This window comes from Pithys albifrons, chromosome 10, assembly GCF_047495875.1.
Source record: "Pithys albifrons albifrons isolate INPA30051 chromosome 10, PitAlb_v1, whole genome shotgun sequence".
NCBI classification, from domain to species: Eukaryota; Metazoa; Chordata; class Aves; order Passeriformes; family Thamnophilidae; genus Pithys; species Pithys albifrons.
In genome coordinates this window covers 16,517,495-16,532,891 of record NC_092467.1, presented here as the reverse complement: position 1 = coordinate 16,532,891, position 15,397 = coordinate 16,517,495, and the positions used below count along the sequence as shown (strand labels likewise).

Below are 15,397 nucleotides of genomic sequence, written 5' to 3'. Positions count from 1 at the left end.
TGGACTAGATGTTCAGTGAAGACAGGTTTGTGAATTTGTGGTACACCTGAGTTTTTGCTACACAAGATACATAGAGCATAAAGTTTGGTTAGTGAACTGTATTGTTACTTTTTCTCATAACAAGCATATGTAAGGATGTGTCTGTTTCTTAAATATTGAGTTGATGAGATTATCTGTGGATTTTCCATAATTATTCTGGCAGTCTGTTTCAGAGTGCTTTCACTAAGTAACTTTCTTACAAAATCTTTCTTTTCTGTTACTTTAATAAAGTGTATGTCTGCATGACATTGTGGGTAATGAATGTAGTTGTATTTACTACACTGAGGTACTTTTAAAGGAGTGTCTAGGGATTCTAAACATCAAATGCTTAAAATGGCATTTGAATTTCAGTATTTACATGTAGTTAGTTGAGTTTGGTTTTGAAACACTTGCACTTCTGCAAGAATGGAAAAAGTCCCAGAAAGCCACAAATGTAAGTGATGCTTTTCAGATTTTGTAAAAGGGCCTCCACTAAGAAGGACTTGTGTAATAATTTCTGGTTGCTTATTTTGTATGGAAAAATTGTTTTAATTTGAAGTCATGCCAAATCAAGTGACTTAAACAATCATTGTGGAACAGCAAAACCCTTACTCTGAAATGTGTACCTCACTTCAGTCTCCTGCTGTTGGATTGTATTTTGTGTAAACCATGCACAAAACAACACGGATGGAGGAGGAAGAGAAGTGTAATATGAAAGATAAAACATGCTGTGGTTAATTTACTTTTGGTATTACACTATGAACCTGCCTAAGGTGGGAGAGTTTCACTTGGCAGCTTACACAGGCAGAGCACGGCACTGGGATGCTGGCAGTGTTAACATGGATTTTGCCTACAGTCAGAGCTACAGAGTGTGGCTCCTGGAGCCCTTGGATTGTTGAAAGTTCACTCAGTGCATGTGCCAGCTGCAATTAGAGTTTGCTGTGCTGGTGTAACTGTAATGAAAAGGAGTGTGGGCCAGTCAAGGTTTGCCGGCGATCAGGAGTAGGATCCTGTACAAAACATATTTGTGCTTAATTCAAAACCTTTTCTTCCTGATTGAGTGCTTTTCTTTCTGATTCCATGCAAACATAGCTACAGAAATGGGTGATTAAAAATTTAATAATGGCATTGGAAGTACTTATCCCAGTTCTTGGGTATGTGAGGCACTAACAAGTGCATTCCTGGAAAGAGATTGAGTGAATGCTGTGGTGTTCTATAACTGAGGCCAGTACTGGGGTGGGATTGCAGCAAAGTGATTAGACAGTGAATCGAATTGGGTGCACCAAATTCCTTACATCAGTTGTTGATACATCCTGTAAGTGTGGGTTTTGCTGTGTGGGTGAGCGTAGCATAAACTTCAATAACCTAGGGCAGAAATCTGTAACAAATGATGCTTCTGCATGTATTGGGGAAAGGGACATTTTATTTTAACTCTTCATGGCCATGATTTATTGTTACATCAACTACTGGAATACACGAAGACTTCTGTCCCCCAGCTCGAACCGAAAGTTGAGGTAAGGATGGACAATACTCTGTTTTACATATAGGATGAAGATTTATAACAGGCATATTAAACTATGTAAAGATTACATGTAATTTTAGGGCTGAATGTTCATGTGGTTCATTTTGTGTAGTACTTCAGAGATTTTTTTTTTCTTGTTTCAAAGGAAGTAATTTATTTCTCCCTCAGCCCTCACCCAGGGCTCAAACTGATGTTGGAGTAGTGCTGTTACATGATGTAACTTTAAATGATTTCCACTCTCATTTTGGTACTAATTAGTCTAGTTTTGGTATTAGTTCAAAACTTACTAGTCAGTAATCATAAAGTTTTACGTCTTCAAAGCATTATACAAGTGTTAATTAGGTGTGGGCAATGTTACACTGTGCTTTGAAGTTAACATTCTCACATGCTACAGAACTGAAAGGTGGTGCACTATGTAGAGGGAGAAGATGTTATCTTTATGGTGGAGTGACTCATCTAGAGAGCAAGTTATTAGGAAAACAAACAGACTTCTTGAAAAAATCCTTGTCAGAGGTGAAAGCATTTATTTGTCATAGTACAGTGCTTGGGATTGCTGGGTATGGGCCAGGACTTGGTTCAGTAATGGTGTGTTCAAGTTTCATTCTGTCACCTCAGAGTGAAAAATCACAGCCAAATTAGAAATCAAATTCAATGTTGTTTTTGTTTCAGGTAGAGTTTGTATTCTTAGTTGGGCAGCAGTATAACCCAGGGAAGAGAACTAAATTTGTAAGGACAGTGGCAGTGTTAGTGCAAAATCTGAAAGTCTTCTCCATCCCACCCTATGGTAATGGAGACTTCACTCTATGAAAATGTTAGAAAATATGTATGAAGGAGCAACAAAGATACTTTTTTCCTCCCCTGCTGTATTGTGAACATCTAACAGGTACAATTTTCACATGCAGGTAATTAATATTCAAACAGGTAAAATTCAGAATGTAAATACAGTTGCTTCTTCAATGTGTATTTACTTACATTGTCCATATTGTCTGGTGGTCTTAGGTGTCCTATACCTGTGGTAATTTGTCTGGTATTTGTGTGCAACTCAACTCATTGCCCTTAAATTATGAAGAGCTTGTTCTTTTCTTGCTTTCAATATGGTCTAATGTTGGAAACAATCATGTTTTCATTTGTATAAAAATTATACAGGTTTTGAGATGCTTCAAAAAGTGTTTTTAAAAATACAGTTCTAGAAAAATTTTAAACAAAACTAAAGCTTTATAAACAAAAGATGCTAGATTATCTTAATATATAATTAAAATGAAAGGCACAGTTTTTGACTGAACATGAGAAAGGTGTTTATCCTGTCTGCAGGAATGAAAACACAGGTCCAAACTGTCTGTCACTACTGTTAGTGAATTATCTTTTCCAAAATGTGTAGGAAAAAAATGTTCTTTTACCTTTTTTAACAGTGTTAGTTAATGTTCTGAGACAAAAATCACCCCTCAGACCTTTCTCTCAGGAGGATGACCAGCTGGCATTGGTAGGGGCAAGGGATGTAGGGCATGAACTACACAGTCTGCAGGAAGAACTAGAGTAGCAGATGAGCCTGGAGGGAGGATGTTTCTTTGATCACTTTAACTGTGTTTGTCCTTTAATCATGTGAAAATGGGATTGAGAATTGGATATTTCCCTAAAATGAAATCTCTGGTATTAACTGCGCTACAATAGCATATTTTAAAAGTCTCTCCTTTATGAACACACAGTAGAGATTCTGAATGCTGCAATAGAGTTTCATATCTATATCCCGCTTGGGATTTATTTTTGTAACCTGCCTCTGTGGTCTGTATATCCCACAGGGGCAATGTATTCCTCAAATTTAGTAAAATATTTTATTTGGTGCTGAAAATGTTGCTTTTTTTCAAGTGAAAAAAGGTCATAGGAAATAGTAACATGATTACTTCTTTTTGTGGATTAGCTACTAAGGACACAAAGGTAGTAGCAACACAACTCAACACTCATGTTCTGTGTATTTAATTTTTATAAGTTCATCTGCTGATGAGATCGAAACATAAGGAGAGTACCCAAGGTAGTGGTAAATCCAAAGGGGAAAGCCTTGGCTTCTAGAAGATGAGTGTGTTAGGGAGGGAAAAGAACGATCTTAATAAATAAAATATTCTTCCCTTTGCATTTCACCTTATAGTAGAGAGAAGGGGAAGAATGTACAGAGATAAGGGGTGTGGAGGACAAGACTCCTACTAGAATGCAGTTGGCTTCTTGTTGGATTTGTTCTGTCTTTGCAGTCCAAAGAGCAAGCATTGGGGTTTGAATTTAGTTAAACAGATTCAAGAATGTAATGACACAAAACTAAAGTTCCTTCATGAACAAGTGATTTCTTTACTTTTGGTTTTGTTTCTTTGGGATTATTTGAAAATTTCTGCAGTTAGTCTTTGATCAGAATCTCCCTCAGAACAAATAGAGATGATAAACCCGTTGTAGCTCTTTATTAATGTGAGACAGAGACATAGAACGGTAAATGATTTGTTCAGTGGGATATCTATTCTATGCACAGCACACTCTGTTCTTATCTCATTGATTTATTTGCTGATTCTTGTTCTTCTAAAGTGATTAATAGTAGCAGGCAGTTTTCTTGGATATGTGAATTACTTTTGAGCTTCCCACCAGACTGTGGTCCCTCTAAAGTTTTTCATGCATCAGTTAAAAGTGCTGTTATGCACTGTGGACATCCGCTTTCTCCTGAGAAAAGGAGCAACCACCACAGATGTAAATTAAGGGAAGGACACCTGAAATTAAACCACTGATCACCGAAGTGAAATCCTTTAAAGGAGAGAAGTCAAGACCTGCAGTGTGTAGAAGGCGGGACAATGCAGGGACCGTCGCCGTCGCAGTGCCCAGCAGAGGTCCCTGCTCCGGGTGCGGCGCTGCCAGGTCGGTGCCGTCGAGGCTGCCCTGCCCCTGCCCCTGTCCCTGCCCTTTCCCTGCCCTGCCCGCAGGAGGTTGCCGAGCTCCGGGAATGACCTTCGGCTGGATGCGACCTACCCGCTGAAAGTGTGAGCTGAGCCGGGCCGGGCCGTCTGTGTGAACCGGTTCTAAACTAAAACGCCTTTAGCGAGATTCAAAAGGAGCGTAGGACACTGATTACATTCAGTGTTAGGGCAGATTTTGCACAAGTGCATGTACACCTGTGTTTCTGATCATAACTCAGATGACAGTAAAGTATTTCAGCGAGTCTGGAAGTGGGTGATGCTGATCCTTTGCTACACATTCATGCACTGTTCATTTTGCTACAGCTTGAATTAGTAGAGTGACAGTTTCCATCTTTCAGTATCTCACAGTGTGTCAATTCATACACTGCCAGAAAGCGACTATTGATGCCAACAGCAGTGACTACTCAAGCCTTTGGTTGTTATCTCAAACTAATAATCTTTATGCCTGTAAATAATATGGTATTGTCAAAAAATTACTATTAGAATTCACCATGACCATACCTTTCTGTTTGCTGAGAGGAAGAAATAAAAGAAACAGACCTTTGTTCTGTTACATAAAATGCATTCCAATACACAAACTGGACAAGAAAAGATGGAGGGGTACAGTTCTTCCCACAAAAATTCGGAGATGGGAGAAAAATTAGAATTTTAAGTAGTGGCTTGGGTTGCACTAATAGGTGCAATTTTCCTTCTGCCTTAAAGCAGGAGTGGTGTGGTCTAACTAATATAGTTTCCTGATAATTTTCTGTTTAAAAGGAAAATAATTCGGTACTCAGAGTAGAACTGTAAGTTTATTTAGCCTAACAGTTGAGATTGGAGCCCAGTGGAAATAAGCCTCTAGGCAGGGGCACAGCTACCAACTCCGCATACTGATGGTTATGGTTAACCAGCCTCTGGCAGACACAGGAAGTCTGTGGGGAGCTCAGCACAAGCTGGAGTGTCAAGACACCTATTCTTTTGTTTCAAAGTATTTCCTGAGCTGTGAAGTAATGATTACCCACTCACCACATGGAAGTGTTAGGAACATCGATATTTTTTAAAATTAGAACACTTAAAGAGGGCTGGTGATGGGGAAATACATGTGTAAAGGAAGAAGGGAGCTAAATTCTTTTGGTTTTGAAGCAAAAAGATATGTCTTTTGTAACACTTATTGTCTTCGTGGAGTAAAAATCCAACTTTAGTATGACAAGGAGACTGCTGGCTAGCAGAGAAAAGGTTTAATGGCACCTCACACTGAGACAGACAAATTTGGAAGTAATTTGTTTGGTCCTGCTGATTTTTGTGACAGTGGAAAAGTAAAATGCTTCTCTCTTTAAAAAGTGTGCCCACAGGGAGTGCCATTATGTCATCTGATTATATATATTTTAAGGATTTATATATAAAGATATGTGACAAGCTGGTAGCTAAGCAAAAGGCTTATTGATCTTTATAGCATTTAATGGAAATTGTTTTTTCCTAATCCTGAAAGACATGTAAGTTGAGTGAATTCAAATATATATTTATTAATAATTTTAATAATTTACTTATTTCTGCTTCATTACCTGAACCCTCAACATGTATTCTGCTTGCTGAATATTTTCAGTCATGCATATGGTGCACCAACTGAGGTATGTGCAGACTTCAATTGCACTGTGTCCATATGTGGAGTTTCATCCTCAGAGTCTCAGCTCTTGGGAGTTATGACCACCAGGTTCCTAAAACACACACAGGTCACCACAGCACGTGGAACATTTACTCATTTTTTGGGACCCAAATGCATTTCTTGTGTACTGTGAGTACCTCTAACATTTCACTCCAGAAGTTACACTGATCTGTGAGCTCATCTGCTTATTTTGATGTTCTGATGTTAGTGTTATTCTAATACTGTAATTTCATATCTATTGAAAAAAAACTTGCATTTTTCTTTCGTATGGAAAATGGAACTAAAATTAGGTGTGATGCAAAGGAGCATTACCTGAGAGGTGACTTGGAAATGAAAAAAATGATTGGATTTGAGTAAATTTTTTTTCATGATATAGAGACTTGTTATTATAGTGAGATTTTATTGCAGCTTATAAAAATGACTTCTAAGCAGAAATGAGAGAAAACCCAAGAAATTAATGCCTTGAGAGGGAAATTTAATTCAGATGACTTTCAACATTTGCTTCCTATTAGTAGCTTCATAACGCTTTGGTGGCAAAACAATCTTTGAGAAGGATTTCACACCTGTCCTTTCCTGGCAGCTGCGGAAACTCCCTGTTACAGTCAACACTGTGATTCATCCGACTAATCCATCAGAAATTGGCTTTTTTTCCCTCCCGCGCTGCCAGCCCCGCACCTCAGTGTCTGATTTTGGGCACAGCGCTGCGGTGTCACGAACAGAGCCGGGGCTGTTCCTCGGGCGGTGACTCAGCGCGGGCCGGACCGGGTTAATGGGTACCCTCGTTAATGGAACCGGCGGGGCTCGGGGCGCCGCCGCTGCCCGGCCTGGGACCGCCCCTCTCCCAGGCTGCTCCGCGCTCCCCGCCCGAGCCAGGCGGGGCTGAGCCGGAGCTGGAGCTGGCAGCGACGTTGTTCCTCGCCGCCGCCTCTCCCCGGTGACCGAGGGCGCCGGCGCTGCCCGGGGGGGACCCGTTCTGCGGCTGCCGCCCGACGCTTCATCCCCGCCTCTGCCGGAGCCGGCGCTGCCCGCGGAGCAGCCATGAGCTGGGGCACGGAGCTGTGGGTGAGTCCCGGCTCGCCTCTCATTGTGTCTGAGATTCGCCGCCTTCCCTTGTCTGCTGGGGCGGCCGCTCCGGGGAGGCGCGGGCCGATGCGCGCCGCTTTGTTCGGCGCTGGGGCGGCGGGGCCGGCGCGGGGGGCGGCGGCGGCAGCTCCGGGCCGTGGGGGCCGCGGCGGGGCGGGGCGGGGGCGCCGCCAGCGCGGCCATGGCGGGGCCGGGGCGGCCCCTCCGCCGACCCGCGGTGAGCGCAGCCCCCACGGGGTTCGAGGGTCGGGGCCGGCCCGCGGTGAGCGCAGCCCCCACGGGGTTCGAGGGTCGGGGCCGGCCCGCGGTGAGCGCAGCCTCCGCGGGGCTCACCCCGGGGGTCGGGGCCGGGCCGCGCTGCCGGGCCGGGCCGGGCGGGGCGGGGTCCCGGGTTTGGGCAGCGGCCGCGCCCCGCACGGGCCGCCCTTGGGGCGGCGAGGCCGGGCGGCCGCGGAGCTGCTGCTCCCCGGAAAGCCGCCGGGCCGCTTAGGAGAGCAAAGCGTTTTGAGCTGTGGGCCTTAATTAGAAGCAGCTATTCTGTAGCTTTGTCTCTAAAAGTACCCTCGAACATTGGATGGCGCTTTACTGTAATTGTTTTAAATACGAAGAATTGGCAGCAGGGAGACGGAGTGTCTGCCTCGCGTTCGCGCTCTGCCGAAGTAGCGTCGCCCTCGGGAGGCTCCCCGGCAGTGCCGGCGACGGGGCGGGCGCTGCCCCGGGATGGGCTCGGAGCGGTGGGAGCTCCATCTCCTCTGGGGGCTGCCCGCCCCGACTGGCGCTCACACCGGTCGTGGGAAAGCTTAGGCACAAAAGAGAAGAGTACCAAGGAGGGTTTAACCTCCCCGCTGTAAATGCCGCCTGCCCTTCATTTATTTGCTTGCAAAGACTGTGAAGGGCAGGCACTTGTGCTAAAGAAAAAAAAACAACAAACAAAACAAAGCTAAACATTGCGTCTTGAAGTCTGCTCAGGGACTCTTAACCTGGACCTAGTATTATATTTTTTTTAAAGTGGAATTAAATCCCCTTATCAGCACTGCGTAGTAAAGGGCTGTTTGTGTCTGGAGGAGCAAAGATCTGCTCCTCGCCGAGCCAAGGGGTTGCCCGAGGAGCCGGGACAGCCGCGGCGCTGCAGGCAGTGCCTGGGTGGGGCGGACGGGCTGGGAATGCCAGCGAGCTCCTCGGGCCACCTGAGCAAGTCGTGTCTGACTATGCAAAATGAAGATGTAATAACGTTGCATCAAGTGTACTGCGTGGAGAAGCCTGATTTAAAGGTATTTAGGGGTTACTTTGGTGTTTTGCATAGTACCTTGTACTTAACTAGGATTTATAGGCATGATGAGAATTCAGATAAAAGACACTTTTGAGGTACTGGTAGCACTGCTGTAACAAGCCTGACATGTAAAACTATTGTAACATGGATGATAAAGAGTAAGTAAAAGCTGTCATTTATGTTGGCTGCACCAGTGTGTGCAGGTCATACTAGGATATTTTTCAGGTGAGTGGTGTAGGTCGGTGTCACTTTAGAAGAGTGGAGTTTGTGATTTGAGATAAGCACTGAATTTTCTTCTGTAAGCACTCGCATATGTATTGCTTTAGAAAACAGTTTTAGCTTACTCATATCTGCTCATTTTTGTAGTCTCTTAGTTGTAATTTTCTTTGTTGAGCTTGTAAGCGACAGTTGTCTTGTCTTTTCAGTTTTGTAAGAAAGCGTATTTCTACCACGCTTCAGAAATATATACAAAAAGATGAATTGTGACCTCAGACTTCCTTTTAATGAGAGGCATTTCATTCACAGTGTTATGAACCTAGCTGAAATTTATCTTAACTTGTTATATTTTTTTGGTCCTAAGTCACTGATTGTTATGTGCTAATTTGAAAAAATAATGCTAAAAGTTTAAGCTAGAAGTTTTACCGCAAAACTTTTATTTCAGCAAAATTTAATATATTATTTCCTTGATATCAGGAGATGTTCTGCAACTCTACATGAATGAGGTAACTTTATGTATAAAATGGTCAGTGTGTAACTATACAACTAGACTTTGCCAATGCAAGTTTTTACATTACAGTGTACCTTTTAAATGTTTGGGTTTTTTTCTGTTGAATCTAATTATACTTAAAAAATCTGTTAGGGTTATAAAGCAAACTGGTTTCTTAGTTGGAAAAATATTCAGTGCTTCTCTTACTGACTGTAAAGAGTATCAAACACTAACTGAACAATTTGCAAGTAAAGGTTACTTTTTCAAGATCTGGCACAAAATTAAATAATTAAACATTAGCTTTAATCTAGGTAAAAAACACAAGGAAAAACAGTATTTGTGGGTCTTTAAAGACAAGACTCTGAACAATGAATGAATAAACTATTAGTCATGTTTGTGTTCTACTGTAGCTGGAGCAATGGAGCTTCAGGAGGAGCTGGAGCTGCTCTGGGTTTGCTCATCTGGAGACCTCACTGTGCCTCAAGCTCTCCTTCGTTAGTGCTTTCACCTGTCATAAGGTGGAATTTTGCAGGATTAAGACTGGTATCTAGCTGATAGTTTTTCAGAACATTTGCAGAGCTGTACGCATGCTCTGCTGATTCACTGAAGTGATTTTGATGGTTGTGTGTCAGGTGTTTTAATATCTCCTTAACGGCCACATTAAGTTATATCTGTTTTCATCCTTTTCATTAGTATTTTATGCTGGTTCACAGTTCTGACTTTTTTTTTCATCATTTCTGGCATCTTAGACTGTATGCTATTTCTGATAAAGTAAAAAGTGGGCATAAATGAATATAGAGGCAAATAAGGAGCTAGAAGAAAAATAAAGTAAATAGGTAAGCAACTCATGTCTGGTATTGATGTGTTACTTGTTTAGTGTGGCCATTCTGCTGTTGAAATGATACATATGCTAATTAAATGTTTACATTAGGGATAGGACAAGGGAAAGATACTCTTTGATTGGCCAGTATTTTCTAATTTGGTAGCTGGTCTTTCTGTTTGTGAATTTTGGTGGGTTTTTTTGTTTTTCAGCAACTTTTCTTTTTTTTGACTACACCCCCATGCTCTGAAGTGGGTGTGCATTGTACAGAACCTGCATGTCTTGAGCAGGCTGAAGCACTTAGAGGCACTTGGTGCTTTTCAGTGTGTCTTGACTAAACAGCTTGCTCCTTGTTGTGTTTCTTTTAATAGCAATGTATAAAATAATGTAAATTAATAATAGTAAAATAAGTATTGAATACTATAAGCTATTCTGCCATTAGAATTGTTTCGTTCCACAACATTTTCTGTGCTGTGGGAAATATGCTCCCTTTTTCTGCTTTCTCATTGCAACAGAAAATTCTGATTTGAAAGCAATTTTCCACCAAGAGTTTTATTCTCATCAGTGTATATATCTTTGTGGTCACTTTGCAGCATGTTCCTTATGGTATGACCACACAAAACCTCAGATACTTCAGTGAACTGCTTTGCATAATATTTTCTTAATGGTTAGAACAGAGTAGTGAGAACTGGGAAGTCTTGTCTTCTGTAATCCAGTTGAAATTTTATTTTCTGAGAATTTGACTGTTGTGTGTCAAATTTTTCCGTCTGTGACATTTAACTTGTTCCTAGGTAGCATTTGTAAAGCAGTAATCATCTCATAAAAGAGAGCACATACTTGCAAAGTAGAATTGCTGCACTTCATGAGTGATAGCAAATTGTTGCTGTTAATTTAGATACTCTTTTCAGAATGAACTCTCTGGATTTTTTCATGCTTTCTTCAAATGCAGCACATTCATGTTCACCTCATGAAGAGTAAGAAGGTTTACACATTGAAGTTGTGGTCAGACTTGCATATTTGCACTATAAGGTGCCTCTATGACTTCCATTGAATAGTGCTGCAATACACGGGTCATATTATGAATAGATGAATGGAACTAAAATTATGAATAGATGAATGGAACTAAAATTGTGGGGGGTTTTTACTCACTTTAAATATTTGGAAATAAAAGTGATGGATTATGATCTGTTTGAGAATCTGCTCAGCATGAGCATCTGTTCAGTGTGTGTGTTTCTGTACGTCTGGGGTTCCTTTTGTGATGGGCGTGAAGAAGTGCACAAATAACATTAACGTCGAATATTTAACCAAATGTCCCTGGTTATTGTCATCTTGGGTTATTGTGCTGTTAAACTGAATATGTAGTGCCTTGGCTTTGATGCTGAAGATCACTGAGCTTTGGGGACTGGAACAGTCGATAATGAAGTTCTTGGCTTAATGAGTGGAAACACCGTGTGATTGGCACTCTGAAGTGGATTCTTTGGAAATTAATTACAGAGTTTGTGCTGTCTCTTTAAAAAAAAAACCAAACCAGCAAACCAGGAAGGATGTTTTTTGACTTTGGATACACTTTCTGTCTTTCGAACCTCTGTGAGCCCCTTAATAGCACTTGGCAGAAAAAGACTTTGAATACCATGTCAGAACATTTTCAGTCTGTAGAACCAGTCTAGCCATCTGTTTCTCACCTCTTGATAAATATTTAAAGCAGAAATTTTGCTGAGGGCTTTTGTGCTAAGATTTCATGATTAAAAAAAGTCTATAGAAGATTTAATGATACTATTGTTGTGAGTTCCCTGGGGCCAGAAGCACACCATCTTTTATAATTAAGAAATCACTGGCACTGTACAATAGTATTTTAGAAATTAGTTATGTTGGACCAAAGAAAGATCAAAGTATATTTGGGTATATGCTCTTTTTAATCTTTCCTTAAACAAAAATTATTCTGTGCCTAAACCCAAGTTCTATTTATAAAAATATTAAATAACTCAGTTGCATCAGTAATTTTTCAAAAGCTGTTAAGAGTTTTCTTATGTTTTCAGTGCCTGTTTCAGACATTGTTTCCTTCATGTCTCTTTTTCAGGAGATAAATTGTGATGGTGTTGTCTAATCTGAAGAGTTATCAAGTGTAATTGTATATGGAAGACATCTACACAATGTAAATATGTAAAAGTTAGCTTCAAAAAGTAGCTAATGTTAGGTAGCATATTTCTGTTGTAATTATTTATCGTATTTTTGTTTGATAGATTAGGAAATATGGTTATTTTTTAGCTAAATAAAGGTTTTTTTCCATGTGGTTTGAAACTGAGAAACCTTTCTTTGCAGTTGATGTGACTGTGGTTATGTAGTCAGTAGCATTGTAAATAATTGTAAATATCAAACCATATCCCATGTGGAAGTTCTTCTGTGCTTTTGCATCTTAATATTTTGTAAACTTACATTCCTGTGTGCTAACATATTTGTTAAAGGCAATATCCTGTTTAATGTTTGAGAGATGGACCATGGATTTCCACCCCCCACCGCCAGATTTCTCCTCTGACCTGCCCCGCAGTTTGCAGGCAGCACTGTGTGTGGATTCTCCTTCCATTCAGTGCTATTGCTATTGTGGGCTGCAAATGTGTGCAAAGAATGTCTTGTGGCTGAAGTATAAAATTACGGAGTTTTCCAGATGCCTGGGCTGGCTGTGCATTTCCTGAATCTCGAGGATGCAGAGCCTTTGTGATGTTTGGGCCTTTCTCAAGGGGTGCGGTGGGGCTTGTCTTGTCCCATCCTTGTGAAGACCTCTGAGACGTCCAAATGGAAAGTTATGTAAAGAGCAAATACTTGATTAGTGAAAGTGTAGTTACTTTAGGCTTTGGAGTGAAAACAATTGGGCTTTGATTGGAAATAATGTTTGTCCACATTTTTCCAGCAATTGTCTGGTTCATAAACATTTGACCTTTTTACTGGTTTTTCCAGGAAGGGGTGTGTCAGTGTCATGAGACTGTATCAGTTTGGGCTTGATGTTGAACATAATTTGACTTAAGAATGCATACATATGTCCTTGACTATCTGTTATCTGAAAATTTTATCACCTGATATCTATGAAAAAGGCATCTTTTTATTTATGGCCCCACTTGTTTATGTCCTTGGAAATGCGTATGCTTTTCAATGAAGTTTGTACAAACATTCATGGGACTTCACTAATCTGGGTATTCTGAACACTGGAAAAATATTGCTGTCTTTTTTAAAATATGTGCAGTATCCTTATCCATAATACAAAATCTGAGAGGTGCCTGTATCAAGATTCCAAATGCTACAGCTGTCATTTTATTTCCTGAGTAACAATAGCAGGAGGTTGTTGGAGATTGCAAGATCTTTTATCTCAACCAAGCAGAGGATTTCTTTTAAGAGTGTATCTGTCAAAATAATGATCCTTTGGAATGGCAAATGCATCAGAATTCAGGATGGAGAAAAGCACGAGTAGAGCAAAGTGTGTTGTCAACGTGTTCATGTGGTGAGGGTGCCCAGGTGGGTGTTATTTGTGCCTTCAGCTGTTGGCAGGTAAATACTGGAAGGCAGAAGGTTTGTGTTAATGCTTGTGTGGAGTTGTCACTGATGCTGCAGACTTACTGAACTAAGTCTAAAATGTCTAAGAGTTAATTAGAGTTGTATTTAAATTAGTTCTTACACTGGATTGATCTGGGTGAGACCCTCTGTTATTAATACAGTAGTTAAATACTTCAGTCCTTACATTTGCAGAGCACTTTTTGGTGTGCTTGGTAAAGCCAGAAATTGAGTAACACAAGGTGTTTTTTTGGTTTCGTTTGTTTTTTTTTATGGAGGGGAAGTTATTTAACACGTTTCAGATTAAATTTTCATTCTTTGTAGCACACATGTGCATACTTTTTAAGCAACATGAATTCTTTTTGGTAGAAAAAGAATTCCCCAAAGTCCAGATGTGTTCAGCTTTTTCCTGGTAATGGGGAACAAACTGTTCAGTGAAAGCTGAAATTCCAGTCAGCTTGTTTCATTTTGCCCCCAGTGAGTTTACGTACCCCAGGCCCAGTGCTCTCTTGGCAGAAAGTTTGGAGGTTTGTCTTCAGATGTGTGTCAGTGCTTCAGCTGGATGGGAAAAGAAGGGAAAAAAAGGATTATACTAATAAAAGCCTTCTGGTTTTCATTAAAATGCAGACCCTCTACACTGACTTTGTTTATGGAATTATCTGCAATAAATTTATGAGTTGCTGTTTGTTTCTCAGCTTCAAGTTCTAGTCTGAGAGGAGAGTGGTAGGAGTGTTGTTGCTCTTTTTTTTGTCAGCTACAACTTCCAGTCTAAGAGGAGAGTGGTAGCAGTATTGGATTTCCTGCTAAGTGGAAAGAACAAGAAAGGGCTTAATCTTAGGGGTACTAAATTTTCTGGTAATTCCTACTGTATGGAAATTTGATATAGTTACATGTGAGATTCACAAATATATTTTATTTATTTGTTTGTTTGTTTGTTTTTTTAAATCAGAGCTCTGGTTCTGCTTTGTCATTTACAACGAAAAGGACATGAGACTGCTATAACTGCTTTTTGGCATTGTGATTTGTACATTTGTCCATAATTTTCTTACTTTTTACATCTTTCAAATGAGAAGTGCAGTCTTACTATGAGCTAAAATTGTAGTATTACAGTACCTGAATTTTTCTTGGACTTTACTGTGGAACTCTTGTGTCGTCTTAGGGAAGTAAACTTACTTTTTGTCTCTGTTAGTTGGGTTGTAAAATTGGAATAAAGTTTGTTTATTTGTTTTAAACAAATATTGTGACAATACCTGTATTTGTAGAATACTTCAGCATTCCTTAATGTGTAAGGGCAAAGCAATATAGTGCTTTAAAATGTTAAAAGCAAAACACAGGAAGCAACAAATTATAATTACCTGACCTGATAGTCTTTGGTTGGATCATCTGCTTGGAGTAACCATTTAAATCTTCTCATTAAGTGGGTAAAATCTGCTGTGTACTAATGAGAAATATCACCAGTTTTTTCATAGTATCCATGTAACCCTTATGCTTACCCTGATTTTGGCGGGGATAGTTAATTTACTCCTTAGTAGCTGGTACAGTAGCTGAGTTTCAGATGTTCAGGGGGCAAGGCAAGTACTATTCAAGTCACTTCTTCATGGCTGGGACATGGCTGGGTTTTTGTAGTTCCATATTAAGCAAGGGCTATTTTTTTTCAGCGTTGTGCAGTGAAATGACATGCACTCGGTTTGTATTTGGAGTTATTTAAGCAGTAAAGAACTTCTGAGGAATGACAGCAATTGCAGTGGAGAGTTGAGAGGCAGCCCTGACTTTTGGCACACTTGAGGGCACAAGATGTGAGTGCAGGTGATGAAAATGGGTGTGCCTTCTGGATCTTCATCTGCTTTGTAA

The 15,397-nt window shown here is 40.6% G+C and overlaps 1 protein-coding gene across 3 annotated transcripts in view; it reads left to right on the top strand.

Annotated features, from left to right (window-relative positions):
- Positions 1-6,997: 6,997 nt before the first annotated feature.
- Positions 6,998-15,397, top strand: part of FNBP1L (formin binding protein 1 like) — a 53,283-nt gene continuing 44,883 nt past the window's right edge. For all 3 annotated transcript variants that reach the window (XM_071564889.1, XM_071564887.1, XM_071564886.1), the window contains exon 1: positions 6,998-7,189. In XM_071564889.1, coding sequence (XP_071420990.1) covers positions 7,166-7,189 — 24 coding nt within the window. In that variant the 5' untranslated portion in view covers positions 6,998-7,165. The remainder of the gene's footprint in view (positions 7,190-15,397) is intronic.